Raw genomic sequence first — 23,646 nt, 5'->3', positions numbered from 1 at the left:
TATCAAGGATAGAGCCCCCAAATAAAAAGAGTTACTTGAAAAGAACCAAAGCAGATTTTAGAAGGCTGCCAAGTGCTTTGAAAACATTAGAAACAAAACTCAACTATTGCTTTCAAATTTCTTGCTACGAGCTTCATTTTTTCACATCTTATCCTGAAGGGCAGGCAACCCTAAATTTATGACAGATTAGCAGATTTTCTCAGATACATTTCATAGGTTCCACTCACTTCCATTAAATCCTTGCAGCTTCTCTACCTGGCCTATTCTAGAAAATAAAATAAAATAAAACAAAACAAAACCAAAACAGAAAAATAGTTTTTCCCCCTACTTGCATTATTTTTTTACATACTATTCTGTTTTATTTAGAATGCCTTGAGAAAGACATAGTAGTACTGTTAAAGCCAAAGTATCCCACATCAATCTCAGCTGTTCTACTGAGAGTACGAGTACCAAAAATAAAAAAGGTAAAGGTTACATTCACAATTACATTGATTTTTAGAACTATAACACACCAACAAAAAAAGTTATCAACTTCATAAATTACAGGAGAAAAATACGCATTTTTATTTTTAACGGAAAATAAAGTTACTAAAAATTTTTTACCGTACCTTTTTATTTTTTTTCCAGAAAGCTGATCTTAACAGGTTATAAAGAAAAGTATTTCTTCAGCCACATGCCTTTGTATTTTGTTTTTATTTAAAATAAAAATTCGCATAAATGATAAAAAATTTTGTTTTGTCCATTTGGCTCCCTCCCCCCAATTGCCACTTTATAAATACCTTCTGTACTTTTTTTCCTCCTCCCTCTCTCCTACCTCCAAGATGGTAGGAAAGTTGTTGTTTTGGAGGGTAGAGGAGCCGCTCTCTGATGTTATGTCCTCTCAGTGCCTGTAGTGGTGCTGTAGGAGGCTGCTGGCTCTCTTCTTGAGCAGCCCCAGCAGCCCTGCCTTCTTTGCTGGAGAATATATTCAGGGATTCCCCTTAATAATCACCTACCCTCTGAGCACTTTGTAGTTTTAAAATAATAAAGAGCCCCCAAAGCTTCCTCCCCACAAAAAGCAGGATTTTCTCAGAGCCGGGGGGGCAGCAGCAGCTCCTCAGCACAGAGCCTGAGCCCATTCCCAGTCCCTCTGCTGGGGAGGAAACTCTGATCTGTCAGCCCAACAGAGGGAAAGGGGGGAGAGGAGAGAGAGGAGGAAAAAAAAAAGCAGCTGGAAAGGTAAGCCAGGCCCGGCCTGCATCCCCGGGCTCGCGTAGCGTGGCAGGCGGTGCGAAGGGTACAGGGCGGGCGGGGAGGCGGGCTACGCGAGACCGGGGATCGGCCGAGGCGGTGTAGGCCGCAGCGGGGGGTGAGGGGAGCCGGGGGTTGCGTAGAGGCTTTCGGGCGCCGACAGGAGTGCCGAAGGGGGAGTGCGACGGTCGCCGGGGCCCAGCGGGAGGGTCGAGGCGCGGCGCCGCGGCGCATTTGACCGGGAGGTGAAGGACGGCGGGGAAGAACGGGGGCAGGAGGGCGCTAGGCCTCAGTGCGGCGCGGCCCGCCAGCTCCGCTCCCCGCCCCGCCGGGCCCCCCGCGCCGTGCCCCGGGTCCAAAGCAGGCATTGTCCCGCCGCCAGCGGAGCTTTGCGGCTGGGGGGAGGCAGCGGGGGCGCCTCGGCCGGGGCCGCTTCCCCCTCAACCCCCTCCCCCCACCCCGGAGGGGGCAACATGGCGAGGGGGGCAACATGGCGAGGGGGGCCGCGGGACGGGACGGGACGGGCCCGGGGGCGGCATTAATTTGCCGAAATGACTTTTAATGAGCAACCGTGGCCGGGGAACACGGGGGGAGACTTGAGGGGGGGGTGAAGTAGGAGGAGGGGGGGGGGGGGGAAATCTTTCGCCCCTTCCCCCAGCCTGGTCCAGAACCGCCGCGGCGGAGGCGGTGCCGGTCCCGCGAGCCACGGAGGACCGGACCGGCCGCGGCCTGGAAAGTTTTGCGGCGTTTTTAGGGTGCTTTCCCCCCTCGCCGCCGCCGCCCGCCCCGCGGCCGTGGGGACGGTGCAGGCGGAGTACGGGCGCCACGAAACACAGCGGCCGCCTCCCCCCCCCCCCTCCTCGCCCGTCTCATCTACACCCCCCCACCCCCCTCCCCTCCCCGCCGGTGCCCCCTCGCCAGGCCCGGCAGCGGCGGGGTGCTTCGCTTTACAACTTTTTCGGAGGGGGGCGGGGGGCGGTTTTGAGGGTGTGAGGAGGCCGTCAGTACCCCGCCTCTCTCCTACCCCCTTAACTTGCCGGCACATGAGGACCCCGGCCCAGACGCGGAAGCCGGGAGTGAGGGACAGGGGAGTGGGGCCGGTCCGGCCCGGCCCGGCCCGGCCCGGCCTCAGCTTCGCGCCCTGCCGGGTGCCGGGGCTGGTACCCCCCTTATCCCCAGCGGGGCCGGGGTCCCTCAGCCTCTCCCACTTGCTCCGGGTCCGGCCGGCGTCTGCGGGACAGGGGCACCAGCCTGCTGGCACCGCAACCCAGGGGAGGGATTGATTGCCTCAGCAGCCCCCCCAGCAATGTCCGCGTCGGGACTTGGGCCCAATCTCTCTCTTATGTTCCCTCTGGGGGGACCCCATCTGTGCTCCCCCACCTCCTGGGGCAAAGGGTTCCTGTGAGGTGCTGCTGCCCCCCGGGACTGAAAATGAAAGGATCTTTTTTTTCAGGGGTAACAACATCTTGGTAGTTGTGAAGTGAGCCCACTGGAAAGCCCACCAACGTGCTTCACCCCCACAGGTGAAATAGCTCCATTTGCTAAAGCCGGAGGTGCCTACTTTTGGTCAAGTGTTCCTTAGTATGTTGTTTAGCTCAAAACACTAATGGTACCGGTAACTTGAAAATGATAGTAGCACAGCTTAAAGCCTTATGCCATCTGATTCAAATATGTCAAACTAACTTTGTTACTTAACAACATACCACAAAGTTTTGTTTTAAGGGTGTTTTAGTTTTTAGGGTATCAGTAGACTGAAAGAGAAAACTGGCAAATTGAAGGCAATGCATCGTTCCCTGTCAGTTGAGTGTCCCCTCTTAGGGGCACTCCTGTCCTGGCAGTGCTCTAAGCCAGGGCTGTATGCACCAGGTACTGCTGCTGACTGATGAACCAGAGCACCTGTGCTTCACATGATGCTCTCATGTACAATCTGGTCAGATTTTAACAGCTGTCTTCAGCTGTTTGTGTGATTTGTTTGCAATCTGTACCTACATGGGACAAGCTTTATTAATTGAAAAGGTGAGTTATCAGCAGAAAGCAATCCAGAATTTGCTTAGTGGGAGTTATTTTGATGTTTCAGTGTTTTTATGATGAGTGAATGAGTTTATACAAAGGGCCTCGTCCTACAGAGTTGCATGTTCTCATAGTATGGTAAATCCTGAGGAGGTAAAAATGGATTGTAATAACATATCGAAACTTTGATAGCTTATAACTGCTAGGAGGATGCTCTGTGAGGAACTCTATTACTTTATTTATTAAGTGTTCCCACTGAAGCAAGAATGATATTCCTGTATCGTGTGAAAATAAGCTTGTTTGTCTTTGCAGCGCTGGGACTAAAAATAAGGCTGAGGTGTTTTGCTTAACCTCATATGCAAGTGCATGTTATCTGTTATTTGAATAAATAAAAGACTTGGATTTACAGACTTTTTTTTTTTTTGGTTGGTCAAGTACAGCTGCAAGGAATGCTGTCCTTTGTTTAGTCTCTGCTTTCTCTCAGGATCAAAGTTTTGATACTTTGAGACAATTTAAAGCACATTTCTGCAGTGTTGCAGTCGCCTATATGTTCCAATTGTTGCTGCATCTGAAGGATGCTTTCCTGCAGCCTCACTCATTCCAGCAAACCTGGGCTAGTTTATAGCCACATAGAAGTAAGTTTGCTTCTATGCAAGCACGAGAATCTGTCTGTGAGGATGCTGTTGCAGGATTTGGGCCTTAGACCTTCTGTTCAAATATAGAAACTGTTTTTCAAGTGACTTGCAAAGAAGCAGAGCCTGTTTTGAGCCCAGGTGGAATAGTTATGTTTAGGAAATTACTTTATTGAAATCTGTAGAAGTGTGCTCTTAGCAGCATGCATCTTACTACGTAACATCTTCTGTCTATAGAAATTTTTTGAAGTTTCTAAAATTTCTATAATCTTACATGTCTGTTTTTTAGGCTTTGGGCTATCATGTTTTCTTTAAGGTACTATTTACCAGTTGAGTGAATCAGCTGAAATTAAAATTCATTTTGTGTAAGAACACAAAAAGAAGAACATGTTCAGGTTTTGAACAAAAAAGTGATTTTCCTTCCTTTTATGTTTTCTCCTGTTGATTGAAACTTTTTGCAAATCTCAAAGTTTTCTAGCCATTTTTGTTAGGAATAATACTTTAATTCTGTATTGCATTGTATTCTGAAGCATATATTCATATATTCAGCATATATTCAGATTTACATTTCAGTGCTGCCTCAAATATGTCACTGCTTTTCTGTCAATATATTGGATACCCTTATGCCATATAAACTGTCTTTTTGCAGAGCTGAAGTAATAAGCTTTCTGAAAAGGCAGAATGAGGACCATGTTGCTACTTCTAGCTTTCTAGGTAACTTTTAACACAAGGAAAAAATTAGTTTAAAAGATGATTTCATGTAGTATCTAAATGTGTGTAGTAAGATCTTTGAGTGCCTTGATCTGTCAGGGTACTTGCATGTGTGTGCAATACCTTGCCTTGTCTGGGGCTCTTCAGAGGACTTACTCAATAAGGATTGTGCTCTAATTACCAAAAGTGTTCCTTACAGGAACTCTTGTAGTTGACTTTGATTGCTTCCCAGTGTTTTCTGTCTCAAATTGGATGCTTTTACTAATAAAAAGACTTATGTTTCCAGAATTACAGCAGGCTTGGTTGGGTAGCTGAGTGTGGTACATGAGCAGAACTAAGGCAAAGTTATGGTTAGATCACAGAAGGCTCAGAAATTAGAACTTTGTGGTGTTGGTGTCAACCACAATTAGATGTGGTGCAGAACACTTCAGAGAGAGATACTAGTTACCTAAGGCCTCTTAGCATGAAACAGAAAAAAAAGGAATGTTTGCTCTTTTTCTCTAATAACATAGTTTTTGCTAATACTGACTGAAAAGTTTTACTGTAAGGTAACTTTAAATGTGTGCCTCTTAGCAGTGATTTTTATGTTCATCTCTTAGTGGATGAAATTCCATGTTGCCCAAACATTGTAAAATCTGTGTGTTTACTGTTAGTCTCAGCAAAAAGATCAAATAGGGGCAGCACAGGGAATTGGTTTTTTTCTTGGTCAAGTTGAGGACTCAATAAAATTTATACTGTTTGTGTATAAACTAAGGTTCTTGGAGAGCCATGTTCCACTTGCCCCAAGTGGTGGTTCTGGAGGCATATGTAGGTGATCATACCTTGCCTGTTAGATGTCATGAACACACCAACAAGTTTAACATGAAGTCTGTGCTAATATTAGCAAATGCAAACCAACACAGTTAAGACACCATGGCTTTTGTTTGGATGCAATGTGTGAAAGTCTAAGCTCAGTCCTCTCAGGTATACATCTTTTAATTACTTACATATAATTGCCTTGAAATTTACAGTGCATTTGGAGATTCTGTTGCCTAACTGGATCATGTGTACATCGAATGTCAAGTTCTGAGCATATGTTTAAAAATGTATCCAACCCACAGGATTTAAAATATCCTAATGTTTTCAGCATGGTGCTTTCTCAAAATTGTTAATTGAGTTGTGGGCCTATAATGCTTTGGGCTTTCTAATAGTGATGGGGCCATTAGTGTCTCAGTAGACTGCAGATGGTGTTAGGTACCAAGTTTCTGTATGACAGAGTGCTGAGTATTCAGTATGGTCTAGCAAAGATTCCTCCTCTGAAGTTTGCTGCTACATTTTCTCCCAGCCTCTCTGAAGGACTTTTTAACTGTTTTGGGACAGTGTATGTGGAATGCAGAGCTACAGCTTTGTTGTCCTGGGGCTGATGTGGGCTGTTGTGGGACTGACTATGCCTGCTCACCAGTACTAAAAGCAACTGGGAGCTGGCTTCTTCCTGTATGTGACAGCAGGTACTGATAGTTGCACAGGCGTCTGTCTGTATGTCAGTCTTTAATTTAGCCTTTTACAGTCACTTTTCAAGACATTATCTGATATTTTGCAGACCACCAGTGGCTGTGCTCAGTGGAACAAGTAGCTCTGCTCTAAATGATGGAGTTGCGGAGTGTGGTTTTGCTGCCTGTCCTTCCTATAAAGCCCTGCTGGGATTCTAAGTTTCTTGCTCTTCATGTGAGCTTTTACTAGAGGGAGGAGATTTTCTTCCAGTCAGCTGCTCAGGAATAAAAAAAGGGGAGAAGGGGAAAAATGAATGTTACCAAATTACAGATGCTAGTGGTGACCTCACAAGAACAAAAGAAATACTCTGCTGTGTTGGATCAGGGGTTGATCCAACCTACTGTGCTGTCTTGGGCAGTAGGGAGAGCATGAAGCCCCTGCCACTTTTTAGTGTCCTACCTCAGCCATGGCAATGGCACACATTTTGGGGTTCTCTTTCGTTCTTTGCCCTGTGGCCTCTGACCAGCTGAAAGTCTTAGAAGCAGTTGTTTGAGGAAATTCTAGGTTCCTCAAGAAGCAGCCTCTGATTTCTAATTCATGGGTTGTAGCAAAAGCCAGCTTGAATATAGAGAGGCATAAATTATGTTTCTGTTGAATGTTTCTACAGTTCCAGTGTATAAATGCAAACCCCTAAATAGCTTCCAGAAAGTTTTGTACCCTGATTTTTTTCTCGGTGAAGTACAGCTGCTTAAGCATTTGATTTCTCCAGGGGAAGTCCATGTTTCCGTCATCTCTTACTAAATCCTGTGGGACAAAAATAATTTCTCCCCCACCCACTATTTAGCTAAGTGTTGTTTCAGTTCTCTTCACTTAAGTGACATATGCCTATTCCATGCTTGTGCTACTTTTTATATAGCAGCAAAACATTCTATTGAGAACTCCTGTATATATTTTTTTCAAAATAAAATGCTGCATCAGATTAAGTAGCGATCAACAGAATTAAAATCCTTGAAGTAAAAAGAAAAATCTCTTCTTTGATTAAGAGCAACTTCAGTCTCTGATCCTTGTAGTGTATCCACCTAGTGCCACTGTCTTACAGGAAGTCTGTGTAGAAATCTACTAATAAAGATATAATTGCAAGTTTGGGAGCGTTGCTGTAGGGTTTGTTTTTTATGTACCAGGGGTTGCTAGGTATATTAGCTTTCTTTTCATTCATTATACTGTAGTGGTGCTAATCAATTACTATCCATTTTTTTTTTTAGCATGGCTGTATTTGCAAGAGCTTCTCTCATTGTATGTATAGACCACAAAATTCCTGTTCAAGCTTATTGGTTTCCCTGAGGATTATTGTCTTTAAGCATTTAAGCGATGTTTTTGCTTAAATGTTTCATACAGAATTGTACTTGAGCCCCAGACAAGCAAGAGGCCAGCCTTGGCACAGTTAAGTGCAAAAATAAGACTTAATTATGAGTTAAATCCAAAAATAAGACTGGGTGCAAAGGAATAAATCAAGGATTATAGTGTCTGGGAACTGCTGAGCAGTTTCTTTGCAGAAGCTTAACTGAGGCATGCTAGGTATGCATTTCTTGGTCTATTGCATGATAACCCACAGAAGGGAAATGGAAAAGAGGAGGAGGTCCTTGATCTGTCAAAAGCTCAGCAGAGCATGGTAGTGGCTGCTTAAAAGAAGTTGGTAAATAAAACAGGAAGTAGAGAGCAGCCTGTGAGTTACCCAACTGCGAGATGCGATTTTTCTTCCAAGTTTTTTCATCCTGTCCAGCACACCACATCTAGAGAAGCAAACTCCAGAGCAATGGCTTTCTGTCATGTATAAGATGCAGTTAGTTAAGACTCATTTAATTACTTTTTGTGTCCTAATAATGAAAGAAGCTGTCTCTCAAAGATGTGGGACCCAAACCCAGGTCACAGCTCTTGTACTGGAGATGTCACTGTTGGATTTATTTTTTCCTTTCACTTTGTTGATGGATAATATTGAAGAGTATGTCAGTATCTGCTTTAATAAAGCTGTCTGAAATGGTTATGTTGTTCTCAGCGTGCTAAAGGATAATTAGTTTCCTTTTCCTATTTTTGCATTTTTGAAGGGCACAGCCAGCAATGAACTGTTCATAGGACTCATGCGTTGTGAAGGGTCATATTCCAGTGATTAATTTTCAATATATATTGTACATGCTCTGTACTTTCATGTGCTTCCATACATTGAGAGGAGTTGGGAAAGGTGATTGGAACTGGATTAGATGCCCCTGGTTATGTTGTGGCTATCTAGTGTAAACAAAGTGTAAGGCTCTTGCACCCCGAGAATGTGGGGTGTACTTGCATGTGTGCATGGAAAGGCAACATGTGAAAGGAAATATTACATGTTCCTTGTTGTACTTGTGCTAGTTATGTTTAGTAGTGCACATCTCTATTCTGGATCCTTTATAAGCTACACAAGTGCATATATAACTATTTCAAGAGTTTTAAGTGTGTTTCTTTATTTTTCTTAGTCTTCTGTCCTTCTGCTTCTGCAGCTAGATGTATGCCAGTGAAATGCCTGATCTATTCAGTTTACATTTAGAGGTGTGAAATGGTGTTTTGTTTTGCCCAAGTGACTTCAGGTTGCTCTTCTAAATGCCAGTGTGCCAGAGTGCTTCTCATTTTCTCAAGGTTCCCACTCCAGGTGGGAAGTGAAGGCTTGTACCTTCACTGCATCTACAAAGTCTGTGTAGGCTTCTTCCTTCCAAGTGTGTTCTTGCCATTTTGATCCTTGGGAAGAAGTAAGTTGATTGAGGTGGTAATCTGCACGTTTGTTGCGTGCCTCTGATTTATTATGTATTTCCTGAATAACATGTCTATGTACATTCCTTTGTTTGGTGTACAGCATATGAAACTGAACTGAGTACTGAATATATTGTGCTCAGAAGAGTTTATTTCGGTGCTTTAGGATGGCCTTTCTGAATAAAAGCTGCCTTTTGCAGGCTAATGTGGGTGAAGCAGTTTGCTGCAGAATATGTGTACTGTTAATAATTTTATTAGAAGCTGCTTTGAGGTGATTTGATGGATTATTTTGTGTTGTGTTTTTTTGTATGGTTGGTTTTTGGGTTTGTTTTTTTTTTTAAATTATTCCCAAGGACTCTATCATCTTAAGACTATAAAAAGGAGACTATAAAAGTACCTCATAATTGCATGGATTTGTTGCACTGTAGGAGTCTATTTTAGGGCTAAAAAAATCCTAGCCACTTGCTCAAATGACATTTCAGCACTGCTGGCATTGATGGGAATACTGCCTCTGACATTATTAATGCCCACATTTACCTAAAATAAGTATAATAAGGTAGGAAAAGCTCTGAAGAACTGTGGTGACCTTAGGGAGGACTGCATATTGATGCTTCCTGTGGGTAACTGTAAGATATTAAGACTGCTTGTCGAGTATGGTAAATAAAGCTTTTTAAAAAATAAAAAAACCCTTGCTTAACCTTTTACAACTTACAGCTTCTAATAACTTTCTGGTAAATGAGTGGAGTTTTGTTTAACAAGTTTAAGACCAGTGACAGGAGATTTTGTTTTTTCCCCCAATAATTTCCTTTCACCGTTTTCAAAGACCTGGGACTACTGATGGGAAACTGTTGTGCTCTTGGATTTGGCTTTCTGGATGCTGTCAGAATCATGGGTTCAGGGGCTACATCTGGCCAGTGATTTATTAAGCAATAATAATATCTGTTTTATTCTGACTGACTTTGACCTTTTTGATATTTTCCTTAGACAATCTGCATCACCTTGCTTCATCATCATTCCCGAATAGTGGTGTCCTTGGGGCTTTCTCTTAACATTGATATGGTACAGAAGATTTAAAATCAGGTATTGTTTTGGGTCCCTCTTCTTTGCCAAAATGAAACACGCAACGAATGCGTTTTTTGGTTTGGTTTTTTTTTTTTTTTTCCTTATGTGATTTGTTTTACTATTTTTTGTCCTTTCAGCTGATGTTCACAAGGAATAGAGTCACGTGATGTATGAAGGCAAACACATACACTTCTCTGAGGTTGACAACAAGCCTTTGTGCTCCTACAGCCCCAAACTGTGCAAGCAGAGGCGACTCAACGGCTACGCCTTCTGTATCAGGCACGTTCTGGAGGACAAGACTGCCCCCTTCAAGCAATGTGAATATGTGGCCAAGTACAACAGCCAGCGCTGCACCAACCCCATCCCCAAGTCTGAGGACCGTAGGTGCGTTGTGGTTACCCATCTGCAAACTGGGAAGTCTCTGGCACGTGGGCATGAGTTTTCTCTTAAGGTGCTGCCTGGTTTCAGGATGAGGGAGGGACTGGCCTGAGTGGATCGAATTCCAGGATGTTCCTTAAGACCAATAAACTTGGTTTATTTTCTGTGGGAGTCACCTACTCAGAAAGTGGGCAGTAGCTAACTCCCAAGGAAGTTTTTCGGAGAGTTTATTGCTTCTTTTAATTTCACTATAAATTATGGATTAAGCCTGCTATTCAATACCTGCTCTTCTAACTAATTTACTTTGTTGGTCACAGTACGTGCTCTTGAAAAGCTCTACTTGTTTGGCTAGCTGTGTCAAAAGCACACTTCCATCTAATTTTTCAGGACAAACAGTAGCGACACATGGGGATGAATACAAATAGAAATTACAATTCAGTGTTTGACATTTGGTACTTATCTGTAGTATGGTATTATTGGAATAAAATAACTATTACTTGATAAGAGATGAGCTGTCTGGGAAAGTGCTGTCCACTCCCTTTCTTCTCTGTTTCCCCTCTTCCTTTCTCTCTCCCTTCCCACATGAAGATGGCCAAGGTGCCCCAGGTATTAAATGCCTTGTGAGAGAGAGAACTTGAGGTTGTTGGAGAGCTGGGAATTCAAACTGCATCTCCTGAATTGCAGCTCTTCCTGTAGCCACAAGGACATTCTTCCTTGCTCTTAAAAGTTCCTGAACACCAAACACTTTCATTGCTGTTGCTTGGGCTGATAGAGCAGAATTTGCCTAATCTTGGCTGCCAGGTACATATGACTTCAATTTTTCATAGTTAATGTTGCAGGTTTTGCCAGTAACACAGGATTTAATTAGTGTGTGTTAATTATCTGAGGCTTGTTCTGTTAGAAACTATCTTTTAACATAAAATTTAAACAAAATATACCAAAAATAATCAAGCCACTACTCACTGACCTTTCACAGAATAAGCTGCCATTCCCTAACCTTTTGCATTATTAGCAATGTTCCCACTGTGTTCTGCATGTAATTTCCTTCTGGCTCACAGCTCCCTCTCTTGTCTAAAACAACAGTTGGACTGTGCTCTAAATTAACTTGCACTTCACCTGCCATTTCAGTCGAGGAAGACTGGTGAAGTGAGAAAAACCCAGGAATGTTTGTCAAAAGCTATAGAGCAAGTGCTTAAGTGGAACAAGATTAGTAACTTTAAGCTGTAATTTGACAGGTGATGAGTGTTTCTTTGCTACTCTGCAGTTGAAACTCTTTGGAAATAAGTGTGCAGAAATGCTCCTGGAAATTGTTAGCCTAGCTGGCATGCTGTGATTTCAGGTGCAAGAGCTGACTGAGCCAGAGTTGCTATTTACCAGAGGTCATACTTAAAAACAAGAGGAATAGTAATTCTTAATGACACTTTTTTAGGTCTCATATGGAATTTGAAAATTTTCATTACACCTCTGAATTGATTTCAAACTTTATTCTTTTTGATTTTTCTCAAGTTAAAATGAAGTGTGGTCATGACATCTGGTGCATGTTATATTAGAATAATTCAGTTACATGTCGAGTGTCACATTACATGACTTGAAGAGGACAGCAGGTGTCTGAAGGAGAAAATAAACTTTTAATTTCAAAAGAGGATGTGATGATTTGAAAGAATATTTTAAAAGACTTCTTCAAAGGACAGAGTTTAATTTTAGCAATAAAATTTAATGAATGCTACTGATAAGGCTGTGCCTGCTCTAAATTGCTTTTTGGTAGGCAAACCTGTATCTATTTCTTAGGACCCTTTTTTTACACTTTGTTTGCTATAAAGATCTTTGCTGCATCCAAGACTTTGCATTTAGCTTTTAATTTTTGATGTCCACAATTGCTGTCAGGTGGTCACTTTTTCATGGTTTAAGACATGTACATGACCCGAAGCAGGCTGTATGAGGCTCTGACAATTATCTACTTATAGGCTTTTAAACATAAAAAAAAAAAAAAATTTCTTAACAGGATGGATGCATTATATGCCAAAAGCTTCACAGTCTGTCCACAGATGATTAAAAAAAACATCACTTGACTCCAGACAAATGAGATGCTACCAGGCACAAAGATGTGTAATATGCTACTATATTATTAGATTTCTTATTAACTATAAACATTCTACAAATTAAATCTAGTAACAGTACATGATTTCATTGCCTTATTTGAGGTCCAGTTTCTCTATTCTATTTCTCTATTTGGGGGTTTTGGTTTGGGGTTTTCTCTTATTTTTACTCTGTGCATAAAGACCAGGAAAATTTTAATTTTAACATATTTGTTCACAAAATATACTTTTCTCAGATTCATACTGGTCAGATTTTATACCTTCATGGTGTATTTCTTTATCTTGTCCTTATTCATACCCATGAATACCATAATTAATTAAGCTTCTTCATTAATACTTTGTATCTTCTTACCTTTGTTTTTGTCTATAAAGCTGCAGGTTATATATGGGATCCTGCAAGGGCAGAAGTCTGATTCACATTCTAAAGAGGCAGGAGAGCCTGCCTGTGTGAAACAGAAAAAGTATCAGTTCATGGTTCCTACATTCCTATCACCTTCTTGTTTTAATCAAACAAAAAGTAATGGTTTACTTGTTAGTATGTTTACTGTGGCCATAAATTGCAACTCTTATTTTGATTTTTCATCACAATCTTTTGGAGAGGTTTTTCTTTTCTTTTTTTATAACAATTTTTTTTTTTTTTCTGTGTTAGAAGAGCTTAAAGTCCATGTTTGTGGATTGTGTGTTTACATACTCCTGGTATTGTGTAAGCATATTCTAGCAGCAGAGAATTTCTTTTAAGCTAGATTTTTGTTTGGAAAACATTCAGCTAATCCTCTGGCTACAAAATTCATCATATTAAAATTCTAAAATAGTACTTAAATATTTATAGTATTTGAAAGTAATCTTCAATTAACTTTTCCTTGGGAGCTTTTGAAATTACTAGAATTAATGGTCTCAAAACCATTGACTGAGAGTTGAGATTTTAGTTTTATGTAGCAGACATTCCATTAGCTTTATGAGTATTTACCCTACCAGATAGTAAATACTTCGAGTGGTTGTGTGTGAAATCTCCCTTGAACAATAACATGAGACTTCTGTACCCTAAGATTGCAGAGTATCACTTGTTTTTGGGTTTTGTTAGGGTTGGGAACACCCCAGCTGTGTTAGAAGCAGCTGTGTGTGCTTCTTATAAAACCTCTTGTGTTTACATCTAGATTCATGTGAGATGTGTGTGTGTTTATTTCCCTTTAATGATGTCAGTTTTCTTCAGATTTTACTTAAAAGAGTTCAGTTAACAACTGACTGCTTTTACTTTTCAAAGGTACTGCAACAGCCACCTGCAGGTACTTGGCTTTATACCGAAAAAGGAGAGGAAGAAAAAGAATGATCCCATAGAGGAGGTGAAGGTCAGGCACCAGATGGATGCGACAGCCTTCAGCCTGACAGTGCCCACTGTGGCCTTGAAGATGCCCAATGGATTGGATGGGATGTCCCTCTCCCCTCCAGGGGCAAGGCTTCCTCTCCACTATCTGGAGGCAGAATTAGAAGACCCCTTTGCTTTCAACGAGGAGGATGATGACCTGAAAAAAGGGGCAACAGTTAGGAAAAAGTTGCAGAGCAAGTTGGCTCAAAACCGACAGCGCCAGAGAGAGACAGAGATTTTAAAAGTTCGCCAAGAGCACTTTAGCCCCCTCCCTGCACCTTTGCAGCAGCAGCCTCTGCAGCAGCAGCAGCAGCAGCACTCCCATCTACCACCTTCATCAGCTTCATTAAAGCCAACAGGGCTACCACAGGGCATTGGCTGCAAGTCACCTCAGCCTCTGAACACCAGCCTACCAATGCAGGGAGCAGCATATACCACACACACTATAGCACAAGCCCGGCAGTTGTCTGGCAAGAGACCTCTGCCTCTCCTGCCACCTCCTAGGGCTCCTGTCACAGACCCTCCAAGGACTGATCGGGTCCTCATGAAAGCCACAGCCTTTTCTCCACACTCATCCTGCATGAGCCAGTTACAGAGGCTGGTGAAACTGTGCACTCGAAAACAGCAGCTGGATGCTGATCTGTTTCCACATTTAGGTGAGTAGATAATTGTGGGAAGTGGTGAAAATGGTATGAGGCTGACAAATCACTGCCTCAGTGAATCTGGGTCTGTGCCTTAATACACCACAAATAATGTATGCATTGTCTGCTTATTTTTTGTCCTGAACAAAAGACAACAGGACAATGTCTTCATACCCCTGTCCTGCATTAATGTGTGGTCCTTACAAAATAACCCTGAACTAGGTAATCTCTTGGTGTTTTCTTTTGCTTGTTCTCTATGAAGGGAATGCCTGGACTCATTGCATATTGTTTATGGGATTTTAGTTGTTTATTCTTCTTGATCTCCTGTTTGAGAAATCAAACTGAGGTGTAGAAAGCATTGCCTGGATGATACAGACATCATACTGTAGGTTTGCCACTTCAGTAGTAGTCGTGGCCCAGCTGTACCTGTATGAGTGCCTGTTCTGTGCAGTTCCAAATTTCAGTTGACTTGACTGGGAATGCTGGAACATAAAAGCATTTTTCTTGACTGGGCCTATTCTGGGCTTGCACAGAGTGTAGATGAACAGGAGGAAAAGATAACTGCAGGAGGGCAGCACCATTACAGAAGGTAATTGGAGGGGTGGTATCTTGCCTACATAGCAATGCAGGAATAATCTCCTCCTTACATACTATCTAGAAACTTTAATAATCAACTGCTGCTTGTGAAAATGTAACTAAATGTAACCAACTTGGTGCTATGCCAGTAATGCTCTACAAAGCTTTAGAAAAGGAGCCAGCTTTGTGGCTTTTAATGTCTGATTATGAATACACACACCTAGATACTCCTAGCTGCTTCATCCTCCAAAGTTACCTTACTTTTCCGCTTGGTTTTAGACTGTACTTTTCTAACAAGTAAAATACTGACAGGGAAAGGGGAAACAGGAGTTGGTGTGTAATACTAGAGCTAGAATGCCATTTATGATGTTAAAAAAAAAAAAGACTTCAGAAAGATCTGGATGTTTCTCACATAACATTATTTAATTGCAAACATCTATTTATGCTATTATTCAATTAACCTTTTTTTTAATTTGTTGTGAAGATCTGCCCTTTGGCAGTCATGGGGTAGTTTGACTATTTGTTCAGAAGATAATTAGCATCCCATAGCATGTCTCCAAGGGATGATGTTAAGAAAACCCCTTTGATGGTCCTGCATATAATACAGGTCTTGTGAGGAATGGCAGCTCCAGAGGCACTTCTGAGTGCCACAGACCCTAATAACTTAGAAAGTGACCTGCATTTTGAAAGACAGTAGAAATATCACTTTCTGTGTTTGATGTTTTACATCCCCAAATGGTAAAAAGAATGAATTTTCTTTAAAAAAAGACATAGTAAAAAAATGTATTAGATCTATTAACGTACAGTCACACAGATGCATAACTGTGTGTGTGCAATTTGAACATTTTATATTTGGCAAAGTGACAGAATTCACCTATTTATTATGTGAGAGTGGAAAATATATTTATTATTTATTCATAGTATATCTTAAAATTAAAAACTAGTTATGCCAGTTGAGAGAATTTCAGGATTTCTTTTCAACAGAGTGGCACTAGAGATGACTGCACAGAATCTTTAAAAATAATCTGTTACATGGTATTGGTTGTTGAATCCTTATCTGATGATTAAGTTGTTTTTTCCTTCCTTTATGGAAGGGGTGAGAGGAGGAAAACATTTCAGTTGAAAGGATAATTCTGGCATTTTTTCTGATGTCTTAAGGTATTTAAATTGGTTCAAATGCAGATCATAAATTAGGATGAAGAATAGAATTTTCAGAGTGCTGGAGTTCCTGTCAAAGAGGCTTTCTGATACTTCTGGTTTATGTTAAAGTGTTGATTCTAAATTATGAAAGTGCTCCTGATAAGTGTATCCTAAGTGTGTATGTGTGTGTCTAACTCTGAAAGTAGGTGACCAAGTGCTGATGCATTCCCCAAGTTCAGAATGTCTGACTTCCAAATAATCTCAGATACGGTACTTCAGTTTATTTTTAGAAAAAATAAAGTGCTTCTTAACTCTGGCCCAACTGCTGCTCTGTTTTCAAGGAACACACAAGAAAATGAAAAACTGATAATGCTGGTTTATAATTGCATCTATGGGGTTTTATCCCACCTGCTGCAAGGAACTGGCAAGAATTCCACGCTGGATGAGGGAGAGACAGGAAAAACTGGAAAAGATAAAGCTTTACTTGAGAGCTTAATGGACACTGTTTCTGGGATGTTGTATTTATCTTGAGAAACTGAGGTTATTGACGTGTACAATAAATTGATCATAATGCATCAACAGCAAGTGAAAGTATGCTGCTTAGTATAAGTGCAGGAGTATTTTTATCTCTCTTTTTAGCTCTCTTCGTTTTAATGTATGTGTTTGGCAGGCAATTACAGAGACTGAGCAGAGAAACATGCTGTCTGTCTATCCCTGTCCATGCTGCTTTGTCTTATGTTTTTTCTATTTTCCTCTTGTTCTGGAACCGAGCAGGGGTCAGAATATAAACACAAATGAACGTGGCCTATTTAGATCAGATAGTAGTAAAAATTGCCAGGCAGTCAGTTCTTCATGGCAGGGACTTCTCTCTTACCCTGTCTCTAAAGGTTCCATGTGCTTGGTATGAAAACTTATGATACTTTTCTGTGAGTAAGAAAGCTGCTGATTTTTCTTCCACTGCATATGGCTAAAGAAGACAATGATTTTAAAGGAAACACAAATTTGACTGAAAATCAGTGCATGCTATTTGCACACCATAATCGAGACATTATTGTAACTTTACTGTGTAATTGAGAATATTATGTGATTTAATCAAACATAATTATGTGAGAGGGATTAGGGGTAACAGGCACAAGCTGGAACATAGGAAGTTCCATTTAAGTATAAGAAAAAAAACCATCTTTACTACGAGGGTGACAGGGCACTGCCACAGGCTGCCCAGGGAGGTTGTGGAGTCCCCTTCTCTGGAGATACTCAAAATGTGCCTGGATGCAGTTCTGTGCAATGTACCCTGGGTGATCCTGCTTTAGTGGCAGAGTTGGACTAGATGATCTCTGGAGGTCCCTTCTGACTCTGATAATTCTTTAATTCTGTGATAATTATGCTTGCAAGTATTCTACATATTCATCTTTTGTGTCACAGGCTGCTCAGAGGTTTATATGAGGTGGGTACACTCTTCATCCAGCTTTCATGTTTTCAATTCCCTTAGGGCTGGATTGGTCTGAAGATAGTGGAGAAGAATTGGATGATTCAGAGCAAACCTCTCCTTACCAGGTTGCGTGGTCTATCCGAGAAAGCCTTGGCTATGAGAGACATGAGTGAGTATCATTCTTCAGCATTCATGCTGGCCTTGCTGGAATAAATCATGTAAATGTGAGCCTCAGTCCAAGTGGAGTCAGTGGAAACTCAGCACTTGTTCAAGTGCTTTGCTGAAACAAAGGATTGTTTGAGCTCATTTGTTTGTAAGAGCTATGAAACATCTTGTTGCCTTCTGTCCCAGTTTCCACGTAACTTAAAGACCTTTGTGCAGCCTGCTGTCAGAAGAATGCATCAGGAAAGAATTGAAGCTTATTTGCCTAAATTTAATTGAGCTGAGTGGGATTTATTAATGAACTTTTGTGCCTTGCTGAGTAGAGGTATTTCCTGAATTAGAACCAAATTAAATGAATTGTCATTGCTTCCTTGTCTTTCTTACTATTTGTGCATAACTTTGTTAGTGAACTTGCTACATTTTACTGATTATTCCTTATGGTAATTGTGCAGGATGTTGTTTTAATGTGTTTTTTAAAGGGCATGGCATTTTCTTAATTAAGTTTCGAATAAACCTCTGCCTGTTGGAAGCATTGAAAAAACGTTATGTGATTGAAGGCATAAGCAGAGCAGGTGTTGCTTCTGGTGCAGAAAGGTTTACAGTGTTCTCCATACTCTGGAAAGTCATGAACCTGGACTTAGATCAGGACCTGATAATATATATTTATTATTGTAAATTTTAAGGTGCAAAGTTAAAGCAAAGAATCCCAAGCATAACGAAAGGAAATTGGGGTATCAATAAAGTTTGATTGTAGTTTCTATAATTTGATTTTCTTCCACTGTGCAACTGGACTTTTTGATATTACAACTCTCTCCCATTTATTTTTATTTTTAAAAGTCACAGCTATAGTAATGATGTTAGTGAAACATTGTTTTGTTGTTATGTGGGAAATTCTGCAACCTAACAGAACTCTAAAGATTGTCCACAAGGTGAACAGCAAAGCCATGACTGTCATCAGGACAGACACCAGGATACTAAATACTGAGAGTCTTCAGCCAAGCAAAGCTTAATTGCAGTGTGTAGACTGCTCATAAAAAAGGTTTCTCTTCTGTTATGAGTGAGCAGTGTTTTCTAGGGCCTCAGCAGTCAGAGAGTGAGCTTACACAAACATTAGTTTTAGCTTTAAAGGGAACTTTTAAATAAACTGTTTTGGGAAAACATGAACAGACTTTGAGATTTCTAAATCACATGTAATTTTCAAAGCAGATATATCTATTAAAATAACTTGCCTTACACTCTTCTCTCTTTGGCATTTGATGTGATTTTTCCATAGATCCATGTTTTTTTTTGTCAGCTTATCAAGGTTATCTCTCAGTGTTTTGCCTTCTATTTGTCTTAACTTCCTTTGGATTCTTCCTATTCTTTTCACACATGGAGGAAAAATAATACCTTGTATTGACATTTACATTTTCTGTTCCATTTTAGCATTTTATGCACTTAACACTGTCTTAGGTAAATCATGATGGATTAATTTTTTATATGGAATTGACTGCTTTCATACTTCTATCACCCTTCCAGAATTAGCTCTTTAACAACTATTTAATTTTGTTTATAGATAAGCATTGATACATTGACTTGATATTAGCCTTTTAAAATTTTAATTCCTATTCTGCAAATTTCTGTATAGGTTTTTTATGACTGAAGTGTTCCAATTTGACACTTTTGCAACATGGCCTGTCTGCTGCTGTAGATAAAGGAGTTCAGATTATTTCTTTGGTGATACAATTTGTCAAAATGACACTGTCTTGCTAAACTGGCGGTGCAGTGCAGTAATACATTTTGGAGTTCAATTTCCTTCTTGCCTTTTAATCTGTAAAATGGAAATTGTTGCAGTCATCTGTGGAAACACAGGCCAGATGTTTGCTTTTACTATTCTGTCCTTTAATTTTGAAAAACTGGGTTCCTGTGGTAGCAGGATTCTTCAGGATGCAGGGCTTCTAGGCAGGTACAAATGTCTTGAGTTCAAACAGGAGTGCAGGAGTTGGCATGGGGCACAGTGATGACAGGAGATTTGCTGTGGGAGCAGGGATTCTGTTGGAAAACAGGGGCTGGTACTGCTGCAGATCAGTGAAGCATCCCCCTAGATGATTAGATTACTGGGTGTTGTAGCTTAAAAAGCCCTGGAAAACAAATTACTTTAAACTGAAGTAGTTTTTCATTTCTTGTGCTGAAATATAAAGTGAGTGTTTCAAGCAATGGGTCTAAAAAGGGAGCATGGGAATTGCAGCCTCTCCTCATATCAGTTCATTCAAAGGAGTCAGTGTCTGCTCTGTATTGTCAAAGTTGGATTTAATAACTCCCAATAAGCAGGAAGAATGGAAAGTTCTTCAAATCCCTCCTTACAGAGGATTTTGAACTACGGTTGCTGGTGTGCCTCAGATTAGAGAGCTTGTTCTCCTGGTCCCCTAATGGTGCCTGGTTGCATGCACTACCCCTTTGCTTTTTCTGGTGCTTCAGGCTGCTTTTGTTTTCATCATGAACTCTCTGCAATAGTTCCCATGATGTTTCTGTGTGAGAATTTTGAAGGGAAGGATTGGGAAGAAGCATATTGGATTATCAAATGGTTTGTGTGCACTTTGAGAAATCTTTTGCAAAATGAAACAGTGCACATTAAGTTGAACTTCAGAAGTTATAGATACAGCTTGAGAGAATGAGATAAATGGAAGCTGGTAAACTGTTTATGAAAGGACCAAAATAAAAATACCTTTCTGTTTCAGTACTTGCCAAGTGAAAAAAAAAAAAAAGATATGTTTTTGTGGTATCTTTAGTTTTCTTTGAACATACAAATATTTTTTGGTTCTCAGTATCCTAGAAACAAAAACAAAATTCTGAATAGGCTTTTAGAAACTGTTTGCCTTGATATAAGACCTTGTCCACTGCAGGCATGATTTCTTTCTATGTCTTGTGTGTATGTATTCATACACTTTAAAAATAAAAATCTCAAACTGTGTTTCGAAGTATTTTAACATACCATAATTTTTTCTGTCTATTTCAATAGGAAAAAAGTAAGAAGACTTAAATACAGAGATATCTGACTTAAAAAGACAGTCTTTCCATCCAAAAAACCCACTTTTTTTCCCCCCAAGGAATATTCTTCTCTTTCCTACAGTTGATGTGTAACCATATTTAAAATTAAATCAGTATGTGTGCAATTTTGTTAGAAATCTTGCCCCCTATATCTAACTGATCCCATCCATGTATACTTGTTTTATATTAATACATTGGAAAAAAGAAAATCTGTACTAAATAGCGCACAATTAAATTTTTCTAAGCAGGTTGATTTTCCCAGTAGGCATTCTTTTTCAAGAGTTCTTAAAAGTATATTTTCTTTTCATCTTCAATGTGAAAATGGTTTAAACTTTACAGATGTTATGTGTTTTTGTCAGGTTGTATTTGCCGTTAGGCATTTAATTGCAGAGGTTAATTACTTCTAATTTGTCCTTCTAGAAAAGAATCTTTACCTGTTTTAACAAACACATTATATAGAATGTTTGGCTTTACATACTTCACAGCTTTATAAAAATGAGCCTTTGTGTCAAGGCAGTGTTTGCTTCTGCAGAGATCGATGCAGTCTCTTATATTTAGCCTGCGTGTGAATGGAATAAGATTTTCCAGAAAGGAAAGTAGGTCTTAGTCATATCACCTTTCAGGGACAGCTATTCTGCCTGCATTTCTGGATCTCATTTTATTTAGTAAATATCATGGCTGCTATTGCACATCTGTCATCAGCCAGTTGTGGTCCACTTGGCTTTGTGCAGGTTTGAATGTCAGCTCATTCAGTCTCACTGGCCAAGCTCTGCAGGATTAACCTTGGGAACTTTTCATCTGCTTCCTTTGTTTGCTCTTGTTTTCTTCCCCATGACTTTGCTCTTTTTTTACAGATAGCAGAATTTTCTCTGTTCTATAAGGAAAAACTAACCAAGTTTGCTTTGCATAGATCCAGTACTCTTTCTTGCACTGTGAGCAATCAAAACATCCTGCAAGGTAGTGCTTGTTGTGGAGGACTTCTGGGTAGCTTCATGGACCTAGTTAAAACCTTGTTAAAACAAGTCCTAATGATGATTTTATTATGTTTTAGGGTTTTTATGTCATTTAACTGAATGTGTTGTCATTTGATAGTCTTGTTGATGTCTGCCTGGACATTCAGAAAGCCGAGATAAATGGGAAGGCTTTCTTAAGGGAAGGCTTTCTTTGCTTTCTTAAGCAAACAAAGACTTGGATCAGTCATTCATCTGGGCATTATTTAGACCTGATCAGATTTTTTTTCCTCAGTACCCTTAGAGCTATGAATGTCTTCTCCATGGCTGTACTGTAACTCAACTCTGCAACAAAGGAAAAGCATTATCAGCTGCTAGCACTGTATTTTGGTTTAGGAAGGAAAACACCACTTGGCAGAGTAAGAGGAATTGGAAAAGGTCAGCAGTTTTGGTAGTTGTAAGAATTTGACTACATTCTCCAGCATGACCTTTCTTCAATAAATTTCCACTATGTAGTTCCCCACCCATGTCTTTTCCATTAATTGCACCTCAATCTAAGAGTTTGTCTCATTTGCTGAGACATTTACAGTAAATAAAGGTTAACAGTATAGATTTTTTTTGAACAGCAGGATCCAGACTTTTAAACGTGTCAGACTTGGTGATAAATTGGTGTAATCTCTAATAATGACATACTTAGAAGGGTAAATACCTTTAGAATTCAAAAGGGCTCTTACTCTTACCAGTTCTCCAGCATCCCTGCCTGATTTCAGCTTTTCAATGTTTGTGTGTGGGGTCAGAAGACGGATGCCAGCATAAAAAGTTCAAATTAAAAGGCCCAAATTAGCTTCCTCCGAAAAAAAAAAAAAACAAACCCAACTTAAAGCCGATTTGTTTTTCTTTTCCCTTCTTCAGGTCTGATGATGACATTGCAGATGACAGGAGTTCCAGGGTGACCAGACTTTGCACTTACTTTCAGCATAAATACAAGCACCTCTGCCGCCTGGAGCGGGCAGAATCCCGTCAGAAGAAATGCCGGCACGCGCTCCGGAAAGCCTTGCTGCAGGCAGCCAGCAGAGAGCCAGAGCGTGCTGGGAAACTGATCCAGGAACTCCGAAGAGCTACGTGTGCTCGTACCAGGTTAGACCTTCCCTGAGACTGCAGTAACCTGGCGTCTGGACAGGGTGGCAATGGGCAGAGGGAGTATCCAGCGGCTGAAACGCTGAACTCTCGAAACCGGTCGGCAGAAAAAACAAGGATATAGAAATGCTTGTCAGGGGAGTAAACGTGGCACACAGTGTTTTCCCTGGAGACTGGTGTTCTCCAGATTTGTGGTTTAAAAAATCTGGATTGTTTGTTCAGCTGTACCCAGGCCTGATTTCTTAAATGCCACAAAAGATGTTAGTGGCCTGCTAAAATTTATTCTTATTAGTTAATCTCTGTATTTTGACTGCCTTCAAATATCTGGTACTGTACTAAGCACAGAATGTGTGCACTCTGGTCTGCAGTTTGCTGTTTTAATTCAGATTTCTTTCTTCAGACAGCTTTTTTTTTTCTTTTTAAGTCTGTACCTCATAATTCTCTTTGCAGCAAATCAAACTTAATCTCATGCTTTTTGTTAGATTTAACTCAATCTAACATCAAATGAAACTTCGCAACAAAACAAATACCTTGTAACAACTCATAAGGTTATCTTCTGTGGGAATTCTTTCTAGATAATGTCAACATCCCTCCAGCTCTCACCATACTGAGAGCTGCTTGATCCATACTTTTACAGAAACAGTAACTCTGAACCCAGGTGTTACGACTTGGATGTCAGCAGCATCCTTCTGCAATTGTGATTTTGCTTTACTGGATGTGAGCCTGTGAGGGGCAGGGAGGGCTAACATGAGAGGCAGGCTGGAGCAATGTACTGAGAGCACATTTTAGTAATGGGATGCTTTTGTTCCAGGACAGTGGGCTGTCATTCCTGACATTTGGAGGGTTTATTGTTGGGG

At 40.6% G+C, this 23,646-nt stretch overlaps 1 protein-coding gene across 7 annotated transcripts in view; it reads left to right on the top strand.

Annotated features, from left to right (window-relative positions):
• The first annotated feature begins 739 nt into the window (after nt 1–739).
• The window catches only part of INO80D (INO80 complex subunit D), a 42,612-nt gene continuing 19,705 nt past the window's right edge, over nt 740–23,646 (top strand). The window contains exons 1-8 of one of the 7 annotated variants that reach the window (XM_071747021.1): nt 741–1,218; nt 2,684–2,753; nt 4,522–4,586; nt 9,813–9,908; nt 10,028–10,274; nt 13,626–14,383; nt 17,574–17,682; nt 22,565–22,789. In XM_071747021.1, coding sequence (XP_071603122.1) covers nt 10,057–10,274; nt 13,626–14,383; nt 17,574–17,682; nt 22,565–22,789 — 1,310 coding nt within the window. In that variant the 5' untranslated portion in view covers nt 741–1,218; nt 2,684–2,753; nt 4,522–4,586; nt 9,813–9,908; nt 10,028–10,056. Of the gene's footprint in view, nt 1,476–2,683; nt 2,754–4,521; nt 4,587–9,812; nt 9,909–10,027; nt 10,275–13,625; nt 14,384–17,573; nt 17,683–22,564; nt 22,790–23,646 lie in introns of all 7 variants that reach the window. The other 6 variants (XM_071747017.1, XM_071747020.1, XM_071747023.1 and 3 more) reach the window with 6 other exon arrangements.

The sequence above is a fragment of the Heliangelus exortis genome, chromosome 6 (genome assembly GCF_036169615.1).
Source record: "Heliangelus exortis chromosome 6, bHelExo1.hap1, whole genome shotgun sequence".
In the NCBI taxonomy this organism is placed as follows: domain Eukaryota; kingdom Metazoa; phylum Chordata; class Aves; order Apodiformes; family Trochilidae; genus Heliangelus; species Heliangelus exortis.
This window is presented reverse-complemented; position numbering and strand designations above follow the sequence as displayed.